This window comes from Exophiala aquamarina (assembly GCF_000709125.1).
Source record: "Exophiala aquamarina CBS 119918 chromosome Unknown aczIA-supercont1.14, whole genome shotgun sequence".
Taxonomy (NCBI): Eukaryota; Fungi; Ascomycota; class Eurotiomycetes; order Chaetothyriales; family Herpotrichiellaceae; genus Exophiala; species Exophiala aquamarina.
The window spans coordinates 142344-168447 of record NW_013550574.1 but is presented as its reverse complement, the minus strand read 5'-3'; the positions used below and the strand labels follow the sequence as shown (position 1 = coordinate 168447).

At 42.8% G+C, this 26104-nt stretch overlaps 9 protein-coding genes across 9 annotated transcripts; 3 read left to right on the top strand and 6 right to left on the bottom strand.

The window, feature by feature from the left end:
- Positions 1-977, top strand: A1O9_10608 (uncharacterized protein; the record flags this gene model as incomplete). Its single annotated transcript, XM_013400296.1, has 3 exons — positions 1-246; positions 292-592; positions 646-977. The coding sequence occupies 3 exons, from the start codon at positions 1-3 to the stop codon at positions 975-977; spliced, it is 879 nt and encodes a 292-aa protein (XP_013255750.1).
- Positions 978-1267: 290 nt separating this feature from the next.
- Positions 1268-3022, bottom strand: A1O9_10607 (myosin-crossreactive antigen; the record flags this gene model as incomplete). Its single annotated transcript, XM_013400295.1, has 1 exon — positions 1268-3022. One exon carries the CDS (start codon positions 3020-3022, stop codon positions 1268-1270), a length of 1755 nt encoding a protein of 584 aa, XP_013255749.1.
- Positions 3023-4020: 998 nt separating this feature from the next.
- On the bottom strand, positions 4021-4706 carry A1O9_10606 (uncharacterized protein; the record flags this gene model as incomplete). Its single annotated transcript, XM_013400294.1, has 3 exons — positions 4021-4067; positions 4205-4458; positions 4513-4706. The coding sequence occupies 3 exons, from the start codon at positions 4704-4706 to the stop codon at positions 4021-4023; spliced, it is 495 nt and encodes a 164-aa protein (XP_013255748.1).
- Positions 4707-5435: 729 nt separating this feature from the next.
- Positions 5436-6086, top strand: A1O9_10605 (uncharacterized protein; the record flags this gene model as incomplete). The annotated part of the gene is made up of 1 exon (XM_013400293.1): positions 5436-6086. The coding sequence occupies one exon, from the start codon at positions 5436-5438 to the stop codon at positions 6084-6086; it is 651 nt and encodes a 216-aa protein (XP_013255747.1).
- A 635-nt stretch (positions 6087-6721) lies between these two features.
- Positions 6722-7846, bottom strand: A1O9_10604 (uncharacterized protein; the record flags this gene model as incomplete). Its single annotated transcript, XM_013400292.1, has 1 exon — positions 6722-7846. The coding sequence occupies one exon, from the start codon at positions 7844-7846 to the stop codon at positions 6722-6724; it is 1125 nt and encodes a 374-aa protein (XP_013255746.1).
- Positions 7847-8549: 703 nt separating this feature from the next.
- A1O9_10603 (uncharacterized protein) lies at positions 8550-9926 on the top strand (the record flags this gene model as incomplete). Its single annotated transcript, XM_013400291.1, has 2 exons — positions 8550-9387; positions 9487-9926. 2 exons carry the CDS (start codon positions 8550-8552, stop codon positions 9924-9926), a joined length of 1278 nt encoding a protein of 425 aa, XP_013255745.1.
- A 216-nt stretch (positions 9927-10142) lies between these two features.
- A1O9_10602 (NADPH2:quinone reductase) lies at positions 10143-11205 on the bottom strand (the record flags this gene model as incomplete). Its single annotated transcript, XM_013400290.1, has 2 exons — positions 10143-10368; positions 10430-11205. The coding sequence occupies 2 exons, from the start codon at positions 11203-11205 to the stop codon at positions 10143-10145; spliced, it is 1002 nt and encodes a 333-aa protein (XP_013255744.1).
- A 1078-nt stretch (positions 11206-12283) lies between these two features.
- Positions 12284-14613, bottom strand: A1O9_10601 (uncharacterized protein; the record flags this gene model as incomplete). Its single annotated transcript, XM_013400289.1, has 4 exons — positions 12284-12867; positions 12934-13166; positions 13224-13621; positions 13819-14613. 4 exons carry the CDS (start codon positions 14611-14613, stop codon positions 12284-12286), a joined length of 2010 nt encoding a protein of 669 aa, XP_013255743.1.
- A 1100-nt stretch (positions 14614-15713) lies between these two features.
- A1O9_10600 (uncharacterized protein) lies at positions 15714-16953 on the bottom strand (the record flags this gene model as incomplete). Its single annotated transcript, XM_013400288.1, has 2 exons — positions 15714-16385; positions 16450-16953. The coding sequence occupies 2 exons, from the start codon at positions 16951-16953 to the stop codon at positions 15714-15716; spliced, it is 1176 nt and encodes a 391-aa protein (XP_013255742.1).
- Positions 16954-26104: the final 9151 nt, after the last annotated feature.

Genomic DNA, 26104 nt, shown 5'->3' with positions numbered 1-26104 from the left:
ATGGGCTTCCTGCCAGACACACCTAGAAACCACACCACTGCGTTCATTTCAGAACTTGCAGGCACCTTTATGTTTCTATTTTTCGCCTTTGCGATCGCTCAGGTCGCGAACACCCCGCCCCCAGACGGTTCTAGCTCACGACCGGATATCTTGAAAATCTTCTTTATTGCCCTCGGATTCGGCTCCTCGGTTGCAGTGAATGTATGGTTGTTTTATAGGGTCAGCGGGGGCATGTTCAATCCAGCAGTGGGTATCTATCGATCTACAATAGTTTTGAGCTGACCCCTATAGGTGACTTTGACACTATGTCTCGTCGGTGCAGTACCACCAAGCCGAGGCTGCGTGGTCTTCGCAGCTCAGATGATCGGTGGGATCGCTGCGGCTGGTGCCGTGTCTGCTACACTTCCGGGGCCAATGGCTGTGAATGTGCGATTGGGAGGTGGGTGTTCAATATCTCGTGGCCTCTTTATTGAAATGTTCGCCACGATGCAATTAGTCTTCGCGGTGATTATGTTGGCCGCCGTGAAACACAAGGCCACTTTTCTTGCCCCGATAGGAATTGGTCTTGCATTGTTTATTGGACATCTTATGAGTGAGTCTACTAGAAAATCATTTTCCGTCATCACCGCTAATTAAATGTCTTAGGTATTTATTATACTGGGGCAGGAATCAACCCAGCGCGAGCGTTCGGTCCAGATGTTATTACCCATAGCTTCCCCGGCTACTCGTGGATTTATTGGGTTGGGCCATTACTGGGTTCTCTTGTCTCTGCAGGATTCTTCTATGTCCTCGAGGCTTTCAATTGGAAAACTGCAAATCCGGGACAAGACTGGGATGATTTGGAAACCCAAATGGTAGTACCATTGAAAAAGACTGATAGACCCAACGTGGCATTAGCAACATTTGTACGAATGTCGCAAGATACTACAGTCGGTGGATCCGGCGAAGAAGACAAGAATATTAATATTACGAACTAGGTCACGCTGAGAGCGGCGGAGGATACGTAGTACGGCCTGTCTAAGAGGATACCGAAACACTATAGGATTACTGGGTTGGGTCACTGTCTCAACGACGCGAAGCACAGTTATCTATCTCTTCTACAACTACTTGCATGTTCAAACAACGCGTGAAGAGTTGCAGCAGATGGCTGGAGCCAGGCGAAGGTCAAGATTCGAGATTCGAGAACCTGCCTTGTGCCTTATCCGGGGGATTTCATGAAATACTATTGAGTATTATGACTGGGATTTATCTTAACAATCCCCAGTGTCTATATCAAGTGATTCGCATGAAGAAGCTCTCCAACTTCATTGTCAAGCTTCCGTACAATCCAAGTGCGCAAGAACTCCGGTAGAGGTGCATCCAACGCCTTCCCATCGCGAAGATGACTGGTCGCCGCCAGCAATTTACGAACATCGTAAGTCGAGTTAAACACCTCGGGAACTCCACGCTCGACGTTAAGCAGCTGATACACAGCTTCCATCGCTGTACGGACGGAATATTCGGTTGTGAAAATGGTGTCGCGCGTCGATTCGGCGAACTGGCCAATGAAGGCAAAGTTGGTCGCACCTTCAGGGACCACGGCCGGTCGATCGCCTGTGTGACGAGCCATGAAAAAAGAGGTCACATAGGGCATCATACACGGCACGCACTTGGCACCGGTGGCTGCGAGCTCGGGAATGTCTTCGATCGGCACGCCAAGATGGTACAGCCATTCCTGGGTGATTTCTTCGCCCGTGCAGTCTTGTATGGGCTTCATGGTGAAATCGCCGGGCGCGTCGACGAGCAGTGAGTACACCCACACGACGATCTGATTGCGTGGCTGCTTCTTGAAGTGTGGCTGTCGGTTGACCGTCCAACTGAGAAGCCAACTGGAGTCCTTGACGCTGACAATGCCACCGGTCACGACCTTGCCGCTGAAGGGGTCTCGTTTGCAGATCTTTTGGATGTACTCGGGTATGCGCTTATCCAAGGTCGTCACCGTGGCTGACTGCCATTTCGACTCAGAGATGTGAGCGCCGAAGACGTCGGGCTTACCAAAAGATGGATCCTTCGCCGCGATGCGTCTCCACAGATCCCATGCCGGGGCTGGTCCTTCATTGAGCTTGGCTGGTGTATGGTGGTCACCAAGGCTGGAGTTCTCGGTCAAGGATCCGATCGTCATGAAAGTCAGATCATTTGGGCCAAGGTCCACTTCTTCCTTCTGCCCGTCCTTAACCAAGTGAATGCGCGTGGCCTGCTTCTTACCGTCAGTCAGAGAGAAGTCGACATCTACTACCTCGGTATTGTACTGAAATTTGACACCATGGTCGAGCAACCATTTGTGAAGCGGGAGGACCAGTGACTCGTACTGGTTGTACTTAGTGAACTTTAGAGTAGAGAAATCCGGCAGGCCGTGAATGTGGTGAATGAAACGATGCAGGTAGAGCTTCATTTCTAATGCCGAATGCCATTCCTGGAATGCAAACATTGTTCGCCAGTAGAGCCAAAAGTTACTCTGCAAGAAGTCACAGCCGAAGACTTCGTTGATGCGTTTGCCCTCCATTTCCTCTCTGGTCGCCAGGAAGACATGGATGATGTCTCTCTGAGCACTGCCGCTTAAGCCAAAGAGACCGTCGGTATGAGCATCTTGTCCTCGGTTGACGGTTACTCGCTGTAGGGATTTATTAGGGTCGTCTTTGTTGAGCCAATAGAATTCGTCGAGCACTGAGGCTCCCTCAATCTCTTGCGATGGCACAGATCGGAAGAGATCCCATAGGCATTCGAAGTGGTCCTCCATTTCTCTTCCGCCGCGGATGACGAAACCCTTCTCTGGCTCTTTGATGCCGTCCAGGGCTCCTCCAGGGAGACCAAGTTCCTCAAGGATGGTGATATTCTCTCCTGGCATTTGGGCATCTCGCACGAGAAAGGCCGCTCCTGCAAGGGAGGCGAGACCGGATCCTACGAACCATGCTTTCTTCTTCTCGGCGTTTTCCGGCTTCCGTGGTCGAGCGAAAGCTTCATAGTTACCGCTGCTGTAATACATAATGATGGTGATGATATTCTTTGCGTGAATAGTTAATTTAGACTTAGCTATCACTACAGGACTTATCTATTCTTTAAATAGGCCATTAACGTCACTCACTAATTATAAAGTTTTTGTCACACCACTTCCACCTTAGCCGCTTGGCCTCGTATACATTGGATCAATATATGGAAGATCGTTTTAGGTTCCCAATAGTGTAATTATCGCATAGTATAGGCGAAACCTACGTCTAGACATTACTCGCACTACTACCTAATAAGGGTCCGTGAGTCTCGCACGGCCCTCTAGATTTTCTTATTCGATCTAGCCGTATATTACGAACTAGGTTACTAAAAGGGTTGCTAAGGATAAGCTACTTATACTCTAGGAAAGAGAGGTTAGCTGATAGAGAACGAGGTATTATAATCCGAGCTATAAGTAGTTCTAACTAAGGTAGGGTTCCTTAAAGGGGTAGGTATTAGAGTATTAACTAAGATAATAAAGAAAATATATAATCGTCGGACTATATCCTAAAACGTAGGTATAGGATTACTAACGAAGTTAACTACGAACTATACTATCTAGGTAAAGAAGCGTATATATATAATGCTTAAAGTGCTACCTTAGTATATTAGTACGTTAGAAGTAATATAGTAATGTATTAATATATTCCCTAGTCACGTAATATAGCCTCGTTCTCCATCGGCTAACTTTCCTTAGACTGTCCCTTGGAACGTGGGGCGCCTATCCTAGCGACCTCATCCATAACCTAGTTCGTAATATATCGCTATAGGTCTCGGTTGTATAAATAATAATCTACTTATAGATATTATCTGAGAGAAGAGCGACTCGAATGATTGCAAATAGTGCCACCCAGCCACTTTTAGTGTTAGCCTCAAAGATTAAATACTACTGAAAGAGTTTATACTAGCTCCAGCGCTCTCCCCAACGAATGTCACGCGGTTTAGATCGCCACCGAAGCCAGCGATATGCTGCTTGATCCAGCGGAATGCTAGTCTCTAGTCATAGAGACCATTATTCGGTAGGTACCCATGCTGTGCCATTGCTGTTGAGTGCAGGAAACCTACTGCACCAGTACGATAACTTTTCAAGGATAAAATTTAGTGGAAGTGTTTTGACTGCAATAACGGAGCCAAGATAGACAAAGGACGCACTTGATTCCCACCGATAACATGGGCATACCCGCTTCAACGCTCAGTCTTGTAATCGCGGCCAAGTCATATTGGGGATAGACTATGCTGCCCGTCACCCAACCACCACCATGCACGAAGGTGAAGACAGGTAGGCCAGTGGAGTTACGAACGGCTGTTGGTACACTGATGTTGAGCGTCAAACCTTCGGTGTCCGATTGTTCGCACTGTGTGAACGGAATGGTCTTCTGAACGAAAACGGATTGCTCCAGTGCACACGCATTTGGAGGATTCAGCGGGATAGGTCTGGGAGTAGAGATCAGTGACTGTTTTTGTATCCTGCAACACTTTCTCACCTACCCACTTTTTGTTGCGTCAAAAAACGTTGCAGAGTGACTACCACGGATGCCCGTCAAGGACTTCAGTAGAACTCCACGAGAGAACCTGTCTTTCAGAGTGGCATATTGGATACCTAGAAATTGGACCACCTCCTCTGATTTTTGGACACCAAGAATAGTACCTAATAAAGGATGCTCGATTGTATGATGAGACATTCTTGATTTTCCAGCGGTCATAGGTGTTTCTTACCGGTTGAAGTTATGATCGTAGCAAACATTTATCTATTGGTACACACTACGTGTTCCTACTGGCGTGGCCCCAACATCATGGGCCTGCGGCACACCTCCTGCCTGGCATATTTGCATATGTTTCTTCAAAGACAAACGTGCTTACACTAATCATACGGTGCTTACGGCGTTCTCAGCAGAATGGTAATTCCGCATTAAGTCCACTCCGCCGATCCAAAGCTTCTCTACCTCTACTACCGACCTTAGCCAACGTTGCGGCTTTCTCGCGAATACGGCCCAACCGACCGTTACCTCTTTGAAATGGTTGCACGAATGGACCAGCCAACTCACCCATTTTTGTGCAGCCGAATTCGCAGTAGACAACACCATCGCTCAGTTCTCAAGCGTTGTACAGGTGGCATAGTTATCGTCTCGAAAGATCTGGTGGGAACAGCTAAGCAAGACGGTACGAGCGGTTGACATAATTCTTGGGGCAGTGCATCCATCTAGTTGCTGCGGCAATCCCACCCAGACGGGAGGCCGTCTTACACTTCCACGCCACCACTCTAGAGCATTCCTACCTTTTTCTAAGCTTCGATTAGCTGACAACTTTGATATAAGAGTAATTGAACTCGGAAGTAGTTGGGTCTGATAACAAGAATCTTACACAACTACCTTAGAAAGCCCCTTAAGCCTCAAGACGAGGCTACGGTGGCAATGGATTCCGTAGCGGCCACAGTTAATGGCACCAACGGCACCACTGGCAAGCAGATTGCACCAGATAAGATAGCACATTTTGGCCTGCGAACAACACCTGAGAATTTCGAGAAGATGGTTGACTGGCACATCAAGTTCTTCGCTGGGGAGGTGGTCCTCAAAACGGACCATGCTGCCTTCATCAGATTTGACGACGAACATCATCGAATCGTGATTATTGCGGATCGAGGTCACCAGAAACCTCCAGATAAGCGGGCGGCATGCGGCATCTATCACATATCGTTTGCTCTCAATACGCTCGCAGTGCTAGCCACGAGCTACGAACAGAAGAAGAGTTATGGAATTTTGCCCCACTGGCCCGTCAATCACGGCATCTCCACTTCACTGTACTATTTCGACCCAGATAGGAACGAATTCGAGTTTCAGGTTGATAATTTTGACACCGCGGAGGAGGCTCATGCCTTCATGGCTACAGACGAATTCGCACTGAACCCGATCGGCGTGGATTTTGTACCCGAGGACTTTGTCAAGCGAGTAAGGAGTGGGAAAGAAACGGATGACGAGATCAAAAAACGGCCAATCATCGGCAAGAGGGCAAGTAGATGGGAAAATTCACTGTTTTTCACGGAGGATAATAAGTGGGATAATTAGGCTTTTTCTTAGCTAAGTCTTGTGCAACAACCAATCTAGAGCACCTAAACTGTGCCGCCTTTGAACCAGCGATGCTGAGCTTGGTTTCTGTCCTAGCCGCACAGAGTTGATCTCCAACAGGATTGGGAGACATCCACAGGCTTTTCCTGCGGCGTTAGTCTTCTTACAAAACCCGGACTTGATACTTGCCATTAAGAGCACCTGGAATGTGACGAGCAGATATCTATATACTGTCACTATAGCAGAAAAGGGATGGTTCATCTGGGCGATAGCCGGCAGACCCACCCCATCAATTAAGATCTAGTCTGCGGGTGGGCTAGATGGTCGAGTCAATTAACTCGGGATTAGGTTATGGAGACTATGAAGTTTCTCGATCTACATAAGCGACTGGGTCACAAGTGAATCCATCATCAATCATTCAAAGAAAACCGGTCAACGATCACTAAAAATGGATGGTGTTAACACTCCAGAAATTAGTAGCCTTCAGCTGTCGGACAGCAACGGGGAGGACGAAAAGACGACATAGTTCACTTGATCCATGGGCATCTGCTCAAAGAAAAGCCACTAAGGGATTGGTCGCGGCCCCTGACCACCCACGGGATAAAAATGCAAAAGACTGCCTTTCATTTCGGACTTTACACGCTCCCACGCTTCATGTCCACCCTAAGGGGCTGTGCGATTGCCTCGCTCGCCTTTAGATTGAACAGCCTCTCCGCATTTTTCCATCCTACTGTTGCCCTAGTGTGCTCACTAATCTCCAAGGTGTCAAACCAATGGGAAATTTCATCATAATCCTCATATGGGTAGTCGGCACTCCACAACACGCGGTCTTCACCGCAATGTTTCAGCGTCTGCGCGAACGCCCCATCACTAAAAACACCCGATGTCGTAACCCAGAAGTTCCTTTCCCAGTAATCCTGCATCCGCAATTTACACTGAAGTAAACCGTTCTGAAAATGGCGGATTCGATGGTCAATCCGATAAAGTGAGAATGGAAGACCTTCACCACAGTGACCGAGGATAACTTTTAGGCGGGGATGATGGTCGAAGAGCCCGGATGCCATTAGTCGAAGAGCATGAGTAGCTGTTTCCAAACCAAAGCCCCAAGGGCTACCTGCGAGGAACTCATATCCTTTATAGATGCGCATCTGGTCAGGCGGCGGAATACGTGGATGAAGGTAAAGAGGAACGTCTAGCTCCTCGAGCTTAGCCCAGAAAGGCGCACAAGCCGGTTCATCAAGATATTGAACGGTACTTTCTCCGCCTACATTAGAATATCCGTTCACCAAGACTCCCACAAAGCCGAGCTCTTTAATGCATCTCTCGAGCTCAATAGTTGCAGCCTCGGGATCCTGCATTGGTACAACTCCGAAAGCACGAAATCTCTTCGCGTGCAATCCAGCTGTATATAAATCGTGGATTTCGTCATTGACTTTCCTCGCCATCGATACGGCGATAGCAGAATCGAAAATGCCTTCAATCCCGGGCATCGTCAGCGAAATGATAGTCAGGGCAATACCTGCCCGATCCATCGCCTCGATCCGAGCATCAATGTTTGTGAGACGGTCCTCTGTATCCGCCACAAATTCAGGGTTCATGTAGGGTAGTTCTGCCGTGCGACTTTGTGGTGGAAGGGTTTCGGTAGGATTGAATAATTTAGTGCTAATGTGCTCTTCTAGAGCTATTTTTAAGGGGGCCTTGAAGCGGCGAGAGTTAAAAGTCACCCGTTGCGAGACGGTCGGGTAAGCAAGTTTTGCCATGATAACTGAATATGAAAGCAACTTTGAAGCCTTATGAAGGACAAGAGAAAAACAGTCTGAAGACCCTCGCAATTCTCTTGACTTGAGTTACTGCGGTTCCAAAGATTACTGTATCTGCCTGACACTATATGTACTAGATTACGGTCGTCTTCAAACGTTGAAGTCTTACTAACAAAGTGAATCGCGCGCCCTGAAGCAAAGTTCTAAACCCATGAAGTGATGGTATTGCCGCTTTCATGCTGCTTACCGCACGCCGCATTTGATCAGTGCGGAAAGTCCGCACGCCTCCGCCATAAATCACCGCGAGGCGATTCGCTTTCCACTACGCTGCTTCATCAATACTAGTATGGATGTTCTTTGTATACATGCTATGCACTGGTGTAAAGTTTAGATTAAAGACACATTCCGTGATAGGAAATAATCCACCACATCAGTGTCGATGAGAAAGTCACCTCGGCTAGTGCCCCGGGGTATTTAGACCATCATTCGTGAAGCCTTGATCATCGAGTGCAAGCCGTCAAGTATAGTCTGCGTTGGTTCGATAATGGAATTCGAAGCCATGAGGAGCGAAATGTGAGTCAGCTGAACCCTGGATGGAAGAAGGGTGTTGGTTTCGATCAAGCAGTAGTATTTGCTAATAAAATGTCCAACTAGATGGGACGCAGATGAACTTCGTACAAAGTTCATATCCGCCTTATCTGAAATGTACAAAGCAGAGGTCCCCTTGTATGGAACCCTCGTCGACATCGTACGTTCTGTTGATGGTTCAATCCTAGCAGAACAGGGCAAAGGTGCAGGATCACTTCCAACCCGGCATGAACTCGAGAGGCATGGCGCCATTAGACTCGGAACACAATATGAATTGCGAACAATTAAACGTTTATTCGCCATCTTAGGTATGTATCCCGTGGGATATTACGATCTGGGAGTCCTGGGCTTTCCGCTGCACGCGACTACTTTCCGACCCATCACAGAGCGTTCTCTGCAGAAAAATCCGTTCAGAGTGTTCACGACGCTGTTGCGTAAAGAACGTCTAACGCGGGAAATCTGTGACATGGTAGAACTTATGCTCGAGCAGCGGAAACTGTTCACCCGAAGACTGGTCGAAATTATCGATCACGTAGAAGCTGGGCGGGCTATGACTGCTCAGGATGCTGACGATCTATTGTCTGAGGCTCTCAAAATCTTTAAATGGCACTCTCGGTCCCATTTTTCGATGGAAGAATACCTTGTTATGAAGCAAATCCACCCAATCGTTGCCGACATCTCCTGCTTTCCGAGTGCTCATATCAACCATCTGACACCACGGACTCTTAATATAGATTTTGTCCAGAAGGAAATGGTCAGACTTGGTCTCCCAGCCAAGGAACGGATCGAGGGACCTCCACCACGCAAATGCCCAATCTTGTTACGTCAAACGAGCTTCAAAGCTTTGGAGGAGTATATACTCTTTGACAGAGCTGATTCTAATGGAATTCACAACAAGGGAACACACACTGCACGGTTCGGAGAGGTTGAGCAACGAGGCGCGGCTGTGACACGTAAGGGGCGGGCATTGTATGATCAATTACTCCAATCTGCGATCAGGGAAGCAAAGTAGAGCACAGACTTTGATTCTGTTCTTGCACAAATGTTTGCAGCCCACTTTCCCGACTCGTGGGCAGAGCTCCGAGAGCAAGGATTGGTGTTTTTCCAGTATCGCCCTACCTCCGCCGGTCTAAGATTTGCCAAAAAGAGCAAGGTTACATTATCGCAGGGACAGCATGCAGGTATTGAGTGGCTAATAAGTCGTGGCCTCATAGAATGCGAGCCAATCACTTACGAAGATTTCTTACCGTTCTCTGCGGCCGGGATCTTCAAGTCCAACGTTACAGAAGATCCAGCTGAGGAGGATATAAGACCGGAGACTTCTCTCCAAGGGCCTGATATGGAGAATAGCAACAATTCGGACTTGAAAGAACTTGAGAGTTCACTGGGTTGTAAAGTCTACGATGTGTTCTTACTGTATGAAGCGATGCAGTGTAAAAGTATTCAGGATTGTGAGGAGGCATTAGGACTGAAAGACATAGTCCTATCATAGGCTGGGTCAAAGAGGACTTGAACTAGATACAATAGCATTTGTCCCACTACATCACTGACTCCGTTACCCAGTCTCGTGTTCCTCCTATGATTGTCCTAGAAGGCTCTGTGGAAAAAGGGGCGCCTTGGCATCAACTACCATGACTTTATGGCTTCAGCAACAACTTGCCAATGGTCGTCCGACTCTCAACGTCCTTTGGTGAACAGGATACAATCGTCAGTATTTGAATCCAGATGTTTCAACGTTTGAATCGAAAGAAGGACTCACGATATGGGCCTGCTGCACCTCTGAAAGCGGGTAGATCTTGTGAATCCTTGGTTTCAGCTTTCCTGAGGCCAGGTAGCTAAGAAGCCGACTTCCGTAGTAGTCAAATTCCTCTCGCGTCTCTAGGTAGCCAAGCAAGGTTGGCCTCACGATCTTGATGCATTTGAGTGCGAGTCGACTGCGATTGGTAACAAAGGGGTTAGTACACATCACCTCCAACCGATTGCAGATTCACTTACTGCAATGTCAAGGGGGGGACGGGGCCACTGGCATTGCCATACCAAACAACTGTGCCCTTCCGCTTAACCACGTCCAAACTTCCTTCCCAGGTATCCTTTGCCACCGAGTCATATACCACGTCTACTCCCCTACCACCCGTTATTTCTCTGACCAGCTTAGGCCAGTCCTTACCTTCCTCGCTGCGATAGTCAATGACATGGTCTGCTCCCAGTGCTTTGACAAGCGCTACTTTCTCTGGTCCACCCGCCGTTGCTATAACCCCTGCCCCAGTGTCCTTGAGTACCTGCGTCAAAAGAATGCCCACACCACCAGCACCTGCATGCAGCATCACCCAATCGTTCGCTTCAACTTTATATGACTCTTCGACTAGAGTGAGTGCTGTCAGGCCCGCAAGACCGCAAGAAGCAGCAATTTCGTCCGAAACAGCATCGGGTAGCTTCAATGTTTTCAGTGCCGGTGTCACCGTGTACTGCGCGTATCCTGATGTTCCTAGCCAGAGCACACGGTCGCCGATGTGGATGTCATATTGTTCGGTATCCGGGCCTAACGCCACGACCACCCCAGCGCCTTCTCGACCAAGAATTTCAGGCTTTGTGGAGGGATAGAAGCCCGTTCGGAAGTATGTATCAACGTAATTGATGCTCGACACAGTATTTTTGATTAAGACCTCACCAAATTTTGGTTCGGGAACTGGTACATCGGTCCTGTATTGCATGACTTCAGGTCCTCCTGTCTCTGAGGCAACTACCGCAGCCTGGACCGTCGGAATCGCCATATCTCGAATTTACAAACGGTGGCCGTCGTTATGCACAACGAATTTGCTGTTGGAAAAGACGGACAAGATCTAGTTGTGGAACTGTCGACAGTGTTCGCCGTCGAATTGTTGAAAAAAATCCAGAATGGGCAGATCTTGTTACTGTGTGGTTATCGAGCATGGGTCCAAGGGAATACATGCCGTCAAACTACCTGGTGCCGAATATACTTCTAGGCATCTGATGGTACACGAGGATCGTTCCAAGTCCTTTGGACGGTATGGCCACGAGGAGCCTTTTTTGGGTGGTGCTTTGGGCGTCACAGGACGTATTACGGACTTACCGCAGACGAGCCGCTTACCATGAGAGACTCCTTCGCTTCTGAAATGATCAACGGTTTTGAGCGCGAGGTCCCGCTATTGCCCGCTGACAACACGCGGTTCTCCCTACTCCGTTCCGCTTTCCAATGTTGTTAAATCCCCATATACCACCGCGTGGGTGAGTGAGCTCGTAGTCCATGTTATGAGAGCCCTATACTTGACTATTGAAAATGATTCAGTACTGGGGTACTTCTCTAACCTACGGTGCCATAGACGCAAGTTAGGCGAACATTGTGTCGAGATATTCTAAAGGGATGGAGAGGCGAACGGACGCAAGATGACGTAGACATCTGGAGAAGTCTCGAGTGCTTGTGGCCTGTGTTGTAGAAGGGGTAGTATTCTCCTATGTACTAGACTTATAAGTATTTCTCTCTAGTGCACGCTACATCTATTATGTGCTCATAGTGATCCGGAAATCCACCTCCAAGGCATCATGGCTCTCGGATTTGCCTGCAGTACATGACTGAGTTGATACTTTCAGCTAGGTTTAGACCGGATGGCTGCGACCTTAGGGGCCCTTATAAGTCCATGCATTGCAGTGAGGAGCTGAAACGTTCGATCCACGAGCGACGAAGGTTCGGAAAACGAGAGGTTGGCATGACCAGAGCGGATAAAGCTGTGTGATATTGGCTCTACACGTCATTGATAGACAATTGAACCCGCGAGTGAGGGAGGCCTCAATCAGTCAACGGAAGCCAGAGGGTGGTAAGTTACAATCCTGTTATGAAAGGTTATTCGAACCATCAAACTGTAGTGGAAGCATCACCAACTGAGAAATTGGTGGCATGAGAGGCCACGACGAGTATCCATCGAGTGTGGAATCCCACAAGTCATGACCTGTGAGATCCGAGAATGCGTGTCCAATCTCATCCTGGCCAAACGTAAAGCTAGGTGCTGACGTGTTCTCTGGGTCTTGTCTCGACTGTGAGGACACGTTCTTTGCGACGGCAGGGGTAGTGTCCAGTTGACTTGCCAGGGTCACAGGGTGTGATGAATGTTCAAAGCCGAACAGGTTTGTTGCCATATAGGACCTAATGGTTTGGGTGGAGTCATGGTGAAAGGGCTCATCCAGGAGAGCCTCATCATCATCTTCCCTAACCTGCAAATCTTGGGGTCCTATGAGGCGCTTTGCACTTTCTTGGAGTAGATATGAGGATTTCCTTGCGATCTTGCTTAACTTTTCATAGTTGGAAAGGTGTTGTAGACACAACGTCCAACTGCGACACAGTGAACCCAAGGGAATCTCGCCTTTGTCAAATGTGCACAGGCGGCCCATTAAGAGTGCACTACCGCAGACATGGAGGACTGTTCGGGCGCATAATGTTATCAGTAACACTCTTGACCTCAATCAGAGATCATTCAATCACCTACAGCTGATGTTATACCACCAACACAGAAAGGTTTCGGTGCGGATTTGAGTTGCCAGATAATTTACCAGGTCGATGGCGAGAAGCACGCATTGTGCCGCAATGCTGCGCACCAGAGAATCTTGGAGGATTCCCGTCTTGGGAAGCCCGAAAACAACATCGGGTTTCTGGCGCTGCTGTTTCTGGAACAACGACTCAAGTGCAGGTCTCAAGATGAGTATTCGGGTGTGCAGGAATCTGAGCAGATGCTAGTCAGTATGGTGTCCCAGCAACATTGAAGGATAAGTATCTGACCTGCAGTGTAGCCTCCTTGCCAAGGCTGGGAAATCAAGGATGCCGAGGGACTCTGGAAGAAAGAATTCTGAGATATGGTCATCAGAGAAGTCCATATCTACTGGCAAAGGCTCCTGCTTTAAGTGTCGGGGTAAATTACTTTGCCACTCCATTATTTTTACATCAAGACCCAAGATGGATTGTGTAGTCGAAAATGAATCGGAAATCAGTTCTGGTTCCTGTTTTTCCAGCACCTGGCCTAAAATTTTATAAAGCTTTGCCGTTTCCGTGTAGTACTCCATGGGGCTGTGGAAATCTTTTGGTTGGACTTTCGGATTGCCCACTTCGTTGCTCAGAAGCTGATCGTCGATCGGCTCTGGTAGTTTCAAGAACTTTCCACTCGCGGAAACCAGTAATGGCTGGGCGAAGGAGATAGAGATGTCACTGGATTAGTCTTTTCATTAGTTCCTATGAGGCAGGAGGAGGAATCAACAAACACCACTGCAGATTAGACCCGTTGCTGCCGACGTAGCACAACGTTCGGATTATTGAGCATAGAAGGCTTGGGGAAGAAGACCCACGTTTCAAGTATAACACAGCCATACCACACACGCACACGCATCTCACAGTCCAACTGTGTTGAGCGAGGGGAGAGAAGTCCCCTCTTACAAGCCTCGGAAATGCTGAAATGCAAACCCATGTTTTGAGCCATACGAATGGCCAAACCCCCAATATTCCAGCACTTTGAGAATCTTTCGGTGCTTTGTAAGTAGAATCCCATTAGTAATGCCAGCTGGACCAGCTCAATTCCTACCTCTCCATCTAAGGCCTGCAAGATATCTATGCTCTCAGCCAAGCGAAAATATTCTCGGGCTTGCTCAGAATTGCGTTCCGCGTCTCGAGATGCGAAAAGGGCGCCCAAAGAGAATACGACGTTTAGTGTTGCAGGAAATAGCGTACCTTTACTCTTTTGTTTGCACAACCCGAGACATGAGGGTAGCTTCTGCGTGTTTTGACGGGAAATAGTATAGGTTGACTCCCACAATGCGTGATACTGCTTCATAAATGTTGATTCATGTAGCACAGGAAGCATACGCTGGTGTCTGGAGAAGAAGATGGCCACTAGGCTATCAGCGTGTCTTCGCAGTGGCAAGCGGCATTGCATCGCATCGAGCACACGATCGCATTCGCAGTCGACTTCGCTATTCTTGTTGCTGTCGTCGGGAGTTGTGCTGATTTGAGGTGAATCGACGGAGTCCAATGGCAGGGTTGATCTTACGCGCGTGTCTGCTCTCTGGTCGATGGCCAGGTCGATCGGATGCATGAGCTGTTCGAAGCCATATGGTTCTATACATCGCGAAGAAACTCCGTGTCCAGCCGGGTCAGATGTATGAATTTGAGAATGGGCCATGGTGGGAGTGGCATCTGAGCAGTTATCATCAAGTCGAGTAAGCTCCAAGGGCTGTTGTGGGGGTTGCTGTGGCCGAGTGACATTCTTTATGTGTGATACATCCTTTATCTGTGAATGTGACGGTATCTCTGCTCCTTTTTCGAGTTCTTCTAGATGGGCGCGCAAGGATCGGATCATACTACAGCATCACCTATCAGCAGATGAGGAATTTTGCAGGTGCTCCTTGGTTGGCCAACCTATAATTCCATTGCTTTGCTTCAATCTCTGCAGAGTAGATACAATTTGACTTGCGTTTCTTGCAGCCACCACAGGCAGGGAAGGCGGAATCACAACGTCTCTTTCTCGTCCTACACTCTTCACACGCCAACGCTGCCCGTTTGCGAACCATGGTCCTTTTGAAGGACGACGGCGGCTCAGCGTCGTCCCGAGGATCCCCTTTGCGCTTTTGCGATGGCTGATCCATATTGGCGAAACGAGAGAGCCTTGCTGCTGTACAACTACGAGGGCAGGGATTGTAGAGTGTCTTATATTCATCAGATGTGGGGGCAGGGGGGCAGAACCCCGCGATTGGCTAGGTGGGGTCCGTGGAGACCAAGAACAATGTTAGGCAACCCTCCGAAACACCTCGCCACGGATACTCCCATAATTCAACTAACTAGTTCGGTCGATCGTGGTTAGTCGTGCTGCATTTTTCGGCTTTATCGACAGAGGTGTGGAGGAACTTATCCGCCTTATCCCCGCAAATTACTGCAAGATACCGTGGTAGTAGCGATCGTGCGGCATGCACGCACCGTGCAGTTGGAAATCAGAAGCTCCTAGAATGGGTTCCGAGTGAAGTGCTCTTGGAGATGTGAGATAGAATAAATTCTTTTTTCTCCTGATGCGCGTTGTGGCCATGGGGAGGATCTGCCTATATGCCTTCGTTACGTGATTTTTATTGGCAGCAAGGGCACTCCTTGGAAGGCTCCAACTGGCGACTAGTGTCGACGTTGCCTAAGATGCACATCCAGATAACAATAACTGAACTAGTTAGAATATGGTCACTGCCTTTGCGCACAAGACAAGCTTTTCCATGTATATACTGGAGCTGACCATTGGTTTCAAACGTCGTCTGTCGTGCCGATCAGTGGCTTCTTTGCCAGTGCCTCAAAGAAGGTTGCTGGCGCATTCCAGTCAAAGAATAGATCTCCGCATTCCAAACTTCGGTCAATGAGGTCGGTCGCCCAGACAAACATCTCCTTCTCATATGCCGCCACGGCCGCTCTGGTGATCCCAAACTCTTTTAATTTCTGCGACAAGATGATGGCATCTCTCATTGCGCAATTGACCCCATCACCGACAAAAGGAGGTGTCACGTGTGCCGCATCACCGATGATTGTCACGTCTGCGTTCGGCGCCCAGTTGAATCTGTCGCTGGGCATGTGCCACAGCGGCCAGACGAAGAGAGGGCCTTCACAGGCACTGATCAAATCTCGGAAATATTGCCCATATTTGCCGAAAAACTCCTCCGTAAGGAGGAGTTCCTTCACGGCTTCGGTGTCTGAAATATCGAAAGTTCCGTTTCTCGTAAAGTCAACCGGTTTTTCAAATCCCAGGTCAACTCGATAGTGGCCATCGCCTTGCATCTGATTCCATATCTTGAGTCCTTTGCCCATCACGACCTGCGGGCCAGCTCCGGCACTCTTAAGTACCGTTGAGTAGAATGGGTTATCGGGGTGAATAGTGCCGTTGATGAACGTCCTCTTGGCATACTGTGGCGCCGCCGTTGTCACCTGTAGCGTTATTAGCGAACCGACGTCCCTATTTAATAATCCACGCAAAGATAATATTCCATACCAGATGCCTAACCTTGCTGAACGCCCCATCCGCGCCCACCACAAGCTTAAAGCCAGTAGCCGTCCCTCCACCCTCAAACTGTACCACTATGGCCCCTTGTTCGTCTCTCACGACCTCCTTCACCCTGTCGTCCCACTTGATCTTGTTGTCAGGAATGGTCGTCAGCAAAGCGGCCTTGATCTGACCACGGTCCAGCTCTGGCTTATCATGTCCCTCACCCCAGCTAGCCACTTTTGTCCCCTCTGGATCAAAGACCGTATGGATCGTGGCCTCTCCGCGCCTGCCATATTTGTTCATCTCTTCAAAACACCCCGCCTCCTTCATGGCGCGCTGACCACTACCGAGGTGGAGGTCGAGGCAGCCACCTCTGGGAAGAGACCCCCTCGATTCCCGCTCATAGACCACGTAGTCGAAGCCTGCACGCTCGAGCATACCTGCAAACGCCAGCCCGGAAGGACCACCACCCACTATCGCGATCTCCGGTGCCGTTACTTTGCTAATCATCTTTGCGGTTTCCAAATTGTAAAATGGTAAGAGCCTGATGAAACCGTCTAAGATATTGAAGTCCGGTACCGTCTACCAACTCAGAAGCTCCACTTTATAAATACCAGCCGTGGTGTACTAGCTTCGAGGGGCCTTGATGTGCCTAATCTGCGGAAATCACTCGGTCGAAATTTCTTGGTTGTCGAGGAGCTGTGCGGAGTTAACGTGGACGGGGAAGTATGGGGTAGCTGATTATGGGGGAACTTCATAGAATTCACGATCTTTGTGTCTACGGATGCCGGAAACGCCGCAAAACGTCTTCTGCCAGGAATTACATTAACGCTGAAGAATTATTAACAATAGAGGTACGGAGTTGTATACTAAAACTTGAGACCGCGCTAATTTCTCTGCCAAGGAGCTAGCTGGGCTAGTGCTTATAACGGTGACTGAAATCGACGCCACTAAAGTAGGTCCTCGCCGTCGATATCGATGCCGATATTAACGATATCAACACTAGCGCTCCGAATAACTCAATTCTAAATAGACAATTTCAACTCAACTCAACTCGATTCAACTTAAAATGCGCTATTTTAGACTTAATATTAACTTAATTCTAAGCTATATTTAAGTTAACTAATTACTAAGAATTAAGTAGTAGGGTAACTAGTAACCTATTAGCGCCTAAATAACGATCGATAGAATAGGCTAGTAGGTAACCTTATAATAACGATTAATAAGTTAGTACTATAGCCTCTAGAATACTTTAGAATTATAGAAAATAGGCTCTAGGAGGTTACTTATCTAGTAATTTTCTATATAAACTAGAACGGTAACTATAGAGTAGAAGAAGATAGAAATCTTATCTACGCTAAGTCGCCTATATAATAATATATATTACGAACTAGGTCACTTAAAGGGTTACTAAGGGAATTAGGGCACCTACCCAAGGAAGGAAGTTAGCCGATGGAGAACGAGGCTAAGTTAGGTAACTAGGTAGGGCTAGATCCCTTAGATTCCTTAGATCCCTTAGATCTTATAGGATCTCGATGTAAGGATTTTAATAGGAGCTTATTTAACTACTATAGGACCTATCTAATAAGGACGTTAAGCTAAAGGGAAGAGAGAAAGAAGTCCTGCCGCTATCCATAGGGAGATATAATCTCCTAAGGTAGGTCGTCCGGTATTCTAAGTAACTATTAGTATTACGTAATATCGTCCGGTTATATAACTATACGGTCGAATCTAGGTATCGCTAGTTTAGTCTTAGCGTCGCTCGCTAAAATATCTATTAATATTACGTAATATCGTTCGGCTATATAACTATACGATCGAATCTAGACGTCGCTAGTTCTTACTAAGATATTCTACGAGTTTAATTCGTAATATTATTCTCCTCTTCTCGTCCGAAGCTATTCTCGCTTAGCGTAGAAGCTTCGTATAACTCTAAAGCGATTATATTCTTAAGGGCCGAGCGTAGTTTCTATATTAACTATATATATTCTAACTATTTAACTAGTACTTTAGCCTATATACTTCGACTATAACGTATCGTATATTCGTCTAGAATTCTCTCGATACCGAACTTATCTTCTTCGTTTACGCGAATTAGTTTCGGTTATTCGTCGTCTCGTATTTACGATTCTAGAAGGTTCGTCGCGGTCGTACGTAGAAGGTCGGCGTAGAAGACGTTATAGATACTTAGTAGAGTATCTAGTCGATAGCTATAAGTATCGATAAATTCTAATACTATATACTTAGCGTTCTTCTAGTCTAGTTTCTTTAACTATCGAGTCGTACGTATATTTTAGAGGTTAAGCTAAACCTTATCGCTAATCCGAAACTATATCGCTTATTACTTCGTACGATTTATAGCTTCTTCTTATTCCTACTAGGTAACTACTATTAATATTTAGGCCTATTTTCTCGCCTTCTATAGCCGTTATACGATCTCTTCTCCTTACTCGATAGAGCTTCTAGGAGTAGTAATTAGTCGTATAACGTCCGTTAGCTAAATTATTAGAGCGGATACTATAGCCCCTAGCGATTAAGCTAAAAAGACGTAGAGTATCGATACTTCGTATTAATATCTCTAGTAATCTACTATATATATATACTCCTTAGTATTCCGTAATATAAATCGTCTTAATATAGTATTCGTAATTAAGGAAGAAGGGGCTTACTCCTATTAACTAAGCGTCGCGGTTATTAATCGCTAACTCGACTATTAAGAGTACTTCTACCTAATTATTCTATACTCTTCTAATATACGTATAGAGATACGTCTCGACTATTTAGTTTATACGTTCCGTTAATCCGTCTATCTATAGGTAAAAAGCTATCGATAATCGTTATATAATATCTAATAGTTTATAAAATCGTATCTAAAGGACTTCTATAAACTAGGAGCCTCGATTCGTAACGATTACTACTAGTAGATCGTATTATCGATAGAACGTACGAAGGAGTACTCTTACTACGTCCTCTACTTTAATTAAGCGTATTTCTTCGAGAATTATTTCTTTTTCTAGTCGATTCGTAATTACTAGGAGGTTCGTATACTTCTTACTCTTAGGAAGTCTAGTAATAAAGTTTATTAATATTTCGCGCTATACTTAGTCTAGTACGAGAAGTAGCTTAAGAAACCTAGCCTTTCTCTTTCGCTATACTTTTATTTATCTATAAACGTTATAATTTCGTATAAATCTCTAAATATCTTATAATATATTCGACTAAAAGAAGTCTCGAGATAGAATCGCTATCGTTCCTTCTCGTTCCGAATATTTATTTACTATTAAGTTATAGATTTATTAAATAATACTTATACGAAGAAGCTTAAAATTTAATACCTATCGCCTTTCTCGAAAGAAGAGCTATTCGTTACTATTTAGGTTATATTCGGAAATCGAAACTTTTAACTTTAATATCGTAGAAAAAACTCGAGTCCTTTTTCATATAACTTCTACTACTTTCTAGTAGATATTATTCGCTAGTTCTATCGCTACCTAAAGTTAATCTATTACTATTATTAATTTTCTATTAAACGAGTATTTACTAGAGAATATCGATATCGCGTATAGTACTTTCTTCCTTTCTTCTACTATTTCTAGCTTTAAGAGTTAAACTATATAATACTAGAGTTAATTATCGTCCTCGTTCTCTAGTAAGTTCTATTCGCGTCGGAAAAGGGCGTCTACTCGCTCGTTATTCGTTCCTTTAACGTATAAAATCTTAAAGTTATATCGAGATAGAATAAGTAACTATTATATCTATCGTTTCGTTAGCTTTCGTACGATTATAAAGTATTCGAGATTCTTATAGTTAGATCGAATCTCGAATTCTTTTACGCTTTATAGTTTAGTATTCTATTCTTCTAGATATCGTATAATTACTAGTATTTTCTTATTATAAATCTTATAGTTATATTTCGTAGGTAAGTTTTTCTTCGAGAAGAAGGCGTAGAGTTATACGACTCCTTCGTCGTTAACTTAATATAATATATCGTTAATATACTACTTTAATATATCTACTTCTACTATTATTTCTCTTTTAGCGTCGAATAATACGAGTACTAATATTATCGTAAATATCTTCTTTAGTCTCTATAGAGTAGTTTATACTTTAAATATAGTACTAAAATATTTAATATTTCTAAGTATTATTAGGCTAGTAGATAGAGCTTACCTTCCTAAGTATCGTAATATAGTTTATTCCTATACTATCTCTATATTCGTATTATAATAGTATCCTAAAGTTTAGGAATATCGAGGTCTATTATTACGAATTAAATCCGTATAAAGCTCTAGAGTACGCCCTAGAGCGATTACTCGTAGTATACCTTTAGGCTATATAACTATATAGCCGAAGCTATATAATTCCTCTCTATCGATTATCTCCTAGGAAACTATACTAACCTACTATAGGAAAGGCTAGGGAGTATTTCCTTTATTCGTATAGTAGATAGATTTTCTTTTTTCTTTTCTCTCCTTAGCTTTAGAATCCTCGTTATACGATAGTTAAACGAATTACTCTAAATTCCTAGCTAAACCCTTATATAATTCTAAAGCTTCCTATTATACGTAGCGAAAGAGTATCGCGTACGAAATAGATAACGAATAGTAACTAACGAAAATCGCTCTAGCGTAAGCGGTAGAGCTATACTAGCTCTTATAGACTTAAAACTAAAGAATAATAGTACTCGAGGATTAACTCGACTAATAGAATAGAGTACGAACTCGTACGCCTAAAGTAACGACTTCTACGACGACGAGCGCTATATAAGAATTCGACTCTATACGACGAAAGGCTAAGCTCTCCGAGCTAGCTAAATTTAATAGAAAAAGATTAGAGTTTCGGTCGTAGCTTACTTAAGCTTAAGCTAAGTTAATAGTTAATAAGTAAGAAGAAATCGAAGTCGTATAATTTTAGTATTTCTATAGTAGACTAAGGAGCTACATCCTTACCTAGGTTAGCCCGTAGATTAATTTTATATAATTAATCCTCGAAATAAATACGAAAGAACTTATTAGTTAATTAAAGGCGGCGTACGAGGACGTCGACGTCGTAGAAAGAGTATTACGAAAGCTTTCTTAGTTAAAGTAGAACGAAAAGTCCTTTAGCGTATTTCTCGTCGAGTTTAATCGTATACTACTCGAAGCCGACGAACTAAACTAGGTCGACTTAGTAAAGAAGATATTTATATTAAACTACTTTTTATACGACCTAAAGAGCGCTCTCGTTATAACGCTAATTCTATTAACCTATAGGAAGTACTATACTTTCTTCTATACGATTAATATAAACCTAGAGGCTCTTTAATAGAAGAAAGCTAGAGAAAAGATATTTAGGAATAACTTATTCGATACTACTAGCTATACGAAAGATAAGATAAATTAAACGCCGATAGTATAAGCTATAGCGTCCTTAGCGGAACTATAGAGAGCTTTATAGATATCGTAAACGATACTTAACTAGAAAAGGAAGCTTAGAGCGTATCTTTACTACGACTAACGAAATTACTTTATCGTTAAATATCTTCTCCTTTCCGTCGTATAACCTAAAACGAAGAGGAAAATAGTAGTACTAGAGACTATAGACGATAATAAAGAATCGTAAAAAGAATAGCTCCTACTAGAAGTCGTCGATAGAAGCGTATAAAGAAGATAGAGAAGAAATAGAAAGCTTTTCGGCCCTCGATAGATAATTAACTCTTTATAGTTTTATTACTTTTAAATAAGTAATATTATATATCGGCTTTAATTAATTCTAGTTATTTATCGTACGGTTTAATTAACTCTCGCTTCGCTTCTCGCTATTCTTTCGAGCGTATTTCTATTACTCCTCGTTTAATCTCCGAATTCGACTCCTTTATACGATCTAAAATCTCCGAAGTAGCGAAGATTAAAGTCGATATCGATAGCTATAAGGAAATAGTATTTATTTATATTATTCCGAATCTAGCGTACGAAATTATTCTTAAGCTATTCTAGATAAAGAAGAACGACGTACGTTTTAGCGTCGTAAACGACTCTCTCTTAATAGGCTATTTCGATCTAAAGGTCTATAATATACTACGAAAACTATATACGCTCTTAGACTATAGCTAGATTTTCGTCGTAGTATTCGGTCTACTAGCTTAGAAAAGTAAAAAGCGTATAGGAACCTAGGTATTCTCGGCGATAATAGCGAATATTAAAAAAGTACTTAAAGTAAAAACGCCTACTAATTCGCGTACGAAGCTTCCTTAATAGTACTATTAATTCTTAAATATCTTTAGTCGTATAAAAGTAGAGAAGTTACTTCCTTTACGAGGAAAGAGGATTAACTACGCGATCGACCTCGAACTAAAAGACGAAAAGAAATCTTAAGTTTCGTAGAGCTCGCTATATAATATATCTCGAGATAAATTCCTAGTACTACGATATATACTTACTAAACTCCTCGATAAAGGATTTATTAGAGTAAGTAACTCGTTAGCGGCGATTCTAGTTTTCTTTATATAAAAGCTAGAAGGAGGATTACGATTCTATATTAACTATCGAGGACTAAATAAGCTAATAAAGAAGAATTAATACTTATTACTACTAATCTACGAGACTCTACGAAATATTAAATAAGTAAAGTAGTATACGAAGCTCGATATTATCGCGGTCTTTTATAAAATTCGAATCGTAGAAGAAGACGAATAGATAATAGTATTTCGTATAAAATATAGTCTTTTCGAATAGCTAGTTACTTCTTTTAGACTTACTAAGGCGCCTAGTACGTTCTAGAAGTATATTAACTAGGCCTTACGAGATTATCTTAACGTTTTCTACTCGACGTATATAGATAATATCTTAATTTATTCTTCGAAAATATAACGAGAGTATTAAAACTATATACGAAAAGTTCTAAGTTAACTCCGCGAAGTAGAACTTTAGATCGATATCGATAAATACGAGTTCGAAGTTAAGTCGGTAAAGTACTTAGAATTTATTATCGATACGAAATAAGGCGTACGAATAAACCTAGTAAAGATTATTATAATCTAAGAATAATAAGCTTCTAAGTCTATTAAAGGCGTCTAGAATTTCGTTAATTTCGTAAACTTTTATCGAAAGTTTATTAAGAATTTCTCGAAGATAATTCTACCGATTATAAAACTCGTACGAAAGAATTCGACTTTCTATTAGAATTCGAAAGTCGATATAGTATTCGTACGACTAAAGAAGATATTTATAATAGCTTCGATCCTCGTTCTATTTAACTATATAAAAGAAATATTCCTAGAAGTTAATACTTTTAAATAGTATATAGATAGTATTTTATTCTAGATAGGAGAAGATAATTTCGTACGACTCTACGTATTTTTTTTTAAAAAAGAACTTACTCGCGGAATATAACTATAAAATATATAATAAAGAAATACTAGCTATTATACGTTATCTTAAAGAATAGGACGCTAAGTTAAGAAGTATAGATAAGTTCGAAATATAATTAAATTATAAGAATCTAGAGTACTTTATAATCGTATAAAAGCTTACGAAGAAGTAAATATAGTAGTCTCTTATTCTCTTACGATATAACTTTACGATCTTCTACCTTAAAGAAAAGGATAATATATAAGTCGACGCGCTATCGCGAAGAAAATAAAATATATTAAAAGAAGAGGAAGACGATCGACTATAATATCGTACGATAAGACTACTAAAGCCGAAGTTCTTCGACGCGAAAGGAGCGATTTAAGTAGCTTTCGTACGAGTAGAAAAATTTTCTATTAAAGACTAACTAGCGAGTAATATAGTTAATATTAACTAGTTTACGATAGTAGAATCGAACGAAACGTACGAGTAGATTAAGGATTTAATTACTCGAGAAGTATCGAAGTTTCTATTATTTCTAATAGTAAAAGTATCTATCGCTAAGTATATAATTAATAGCTAAGGAAACGTATACTTTTATAGAAGACTATAAGTTCTAAACTTAGAATCTTTATATATATTCTTAATTTAAGAAATCTATAACTTAATAATTAGCGAATACTCCGAGCGAAAAGTAATAAGCTCTTTAATAGTAAGATAATTCTTCTAGCCGAATATACTATAGAATATTCGATAATTTATATAAAACTACGATACTTATAAACGAATAAAAGCCTAGAGAAAAAGGAAATAAGAATTCCTAAAACCTTTCTTCGTATCGAATCGAATATAGAGCGAAATATCTATCGACTTTATTATAGAGCTTCTAGAGAGTCTAGGCTATACGAATTTAGCGGTAATTATAGATCGACTAGGAAAAGAAGTTATTCTTAAATCGATATATATAATTAAGTCGTAAGATATAGTATTTCTATTTCTACGTATATTCTATAGGATCTACGATTTATCGAGAGCTATTATATCGAATAGAGAAACTTAGTTTATAAGCGCTCTATAGAAACGAATATATTAGCTACTAAATATCGTATATCGATTATCTACTATATATTACTCTAAAACGAACGAATCTACGAAACGAATAAATTAAACGGTCGAGACGTATATACGTATATTTATAAACGAAGCCTAAGATAATTAGGTAGAATTACTACTAATCGCTAAGTTAATAATTAATAATAGAAACGCTTAATTAACTAGCGTAAGCCCTTTCTTTCTATCTTACGAATATAATATCGACTTCGTATAACTATAAGATAAGCTTCGTAAAGATAAAAGAGGAAATAGTTTAATACGATAGAGCGAAGAAATTATACGAAAACTCTAGAAGGCGAGAGAATAGACTTAGACTTTTATAGTTATTACTTAATAAGAGTAAAAGGAAATTATAAATTATATAAAATAATAGTTAATAGAGTTTCGCGTAAGCGATAAAGTTTAGCTCGACTTAAGAAATATACGTATAACGCGAAAGAATAAGAAGCTTAATTAAAAGAATACGAAGTATATCGTAACTAAAGTTATCGAATCGTATAGCTATCGTCTTAATACGCTAAAAGGAATTTATAATATATTCTATTCGAATCTACTACGTACGACGTCTATAAATCTATTACCTTCGTAAGTTATTGACGATACTTAGCCGAATTCTATCGTTATATAGAACGAAGAAGAATACTAGATTAAAAGGATTATTCGCTATAAATTCGTACGAAGAGGTCGAGGGTCTTAAAGATAGTACTTAGTAAAATAGACGAGATATATAGAACTAACCTAGAAATCGAAATTATCGCTCTAGAATATCGTAGCTTTAGATATATACGAATCGATAGCGAGATAATCGACTTTCTAATTACTATACGAAAGTAAAGAGAGAGTATATATAAAGGAACTATAAGAGTAATAAAATATTTAATTATACTATATATATTTAGCTTATTTAGTTATCGTACGACGAAGCCTAATTACTACGTTAAGGTATAAGCTATAGTTAGGTATAGAGAATATCGGTATTTTAGATCGTAGCCTAGCGTAACTTAATTTACTATAGGAGCCTAGGAAGTCTAGGGCTACTTAGCGCTTATTCTATATTCTATAAGAACCTAGAGCTACTTAGCGCTTATTCTATATTCTATAAGAACTTATAGCTACTATTATATTTCCTAATTAAGTAATTTTTATATATAGATATATTAGTAAATTTAGCGTATTTTTAATTTTTAAAAAAATTTAAGGTTTAAGGTTTACGCTAAGGT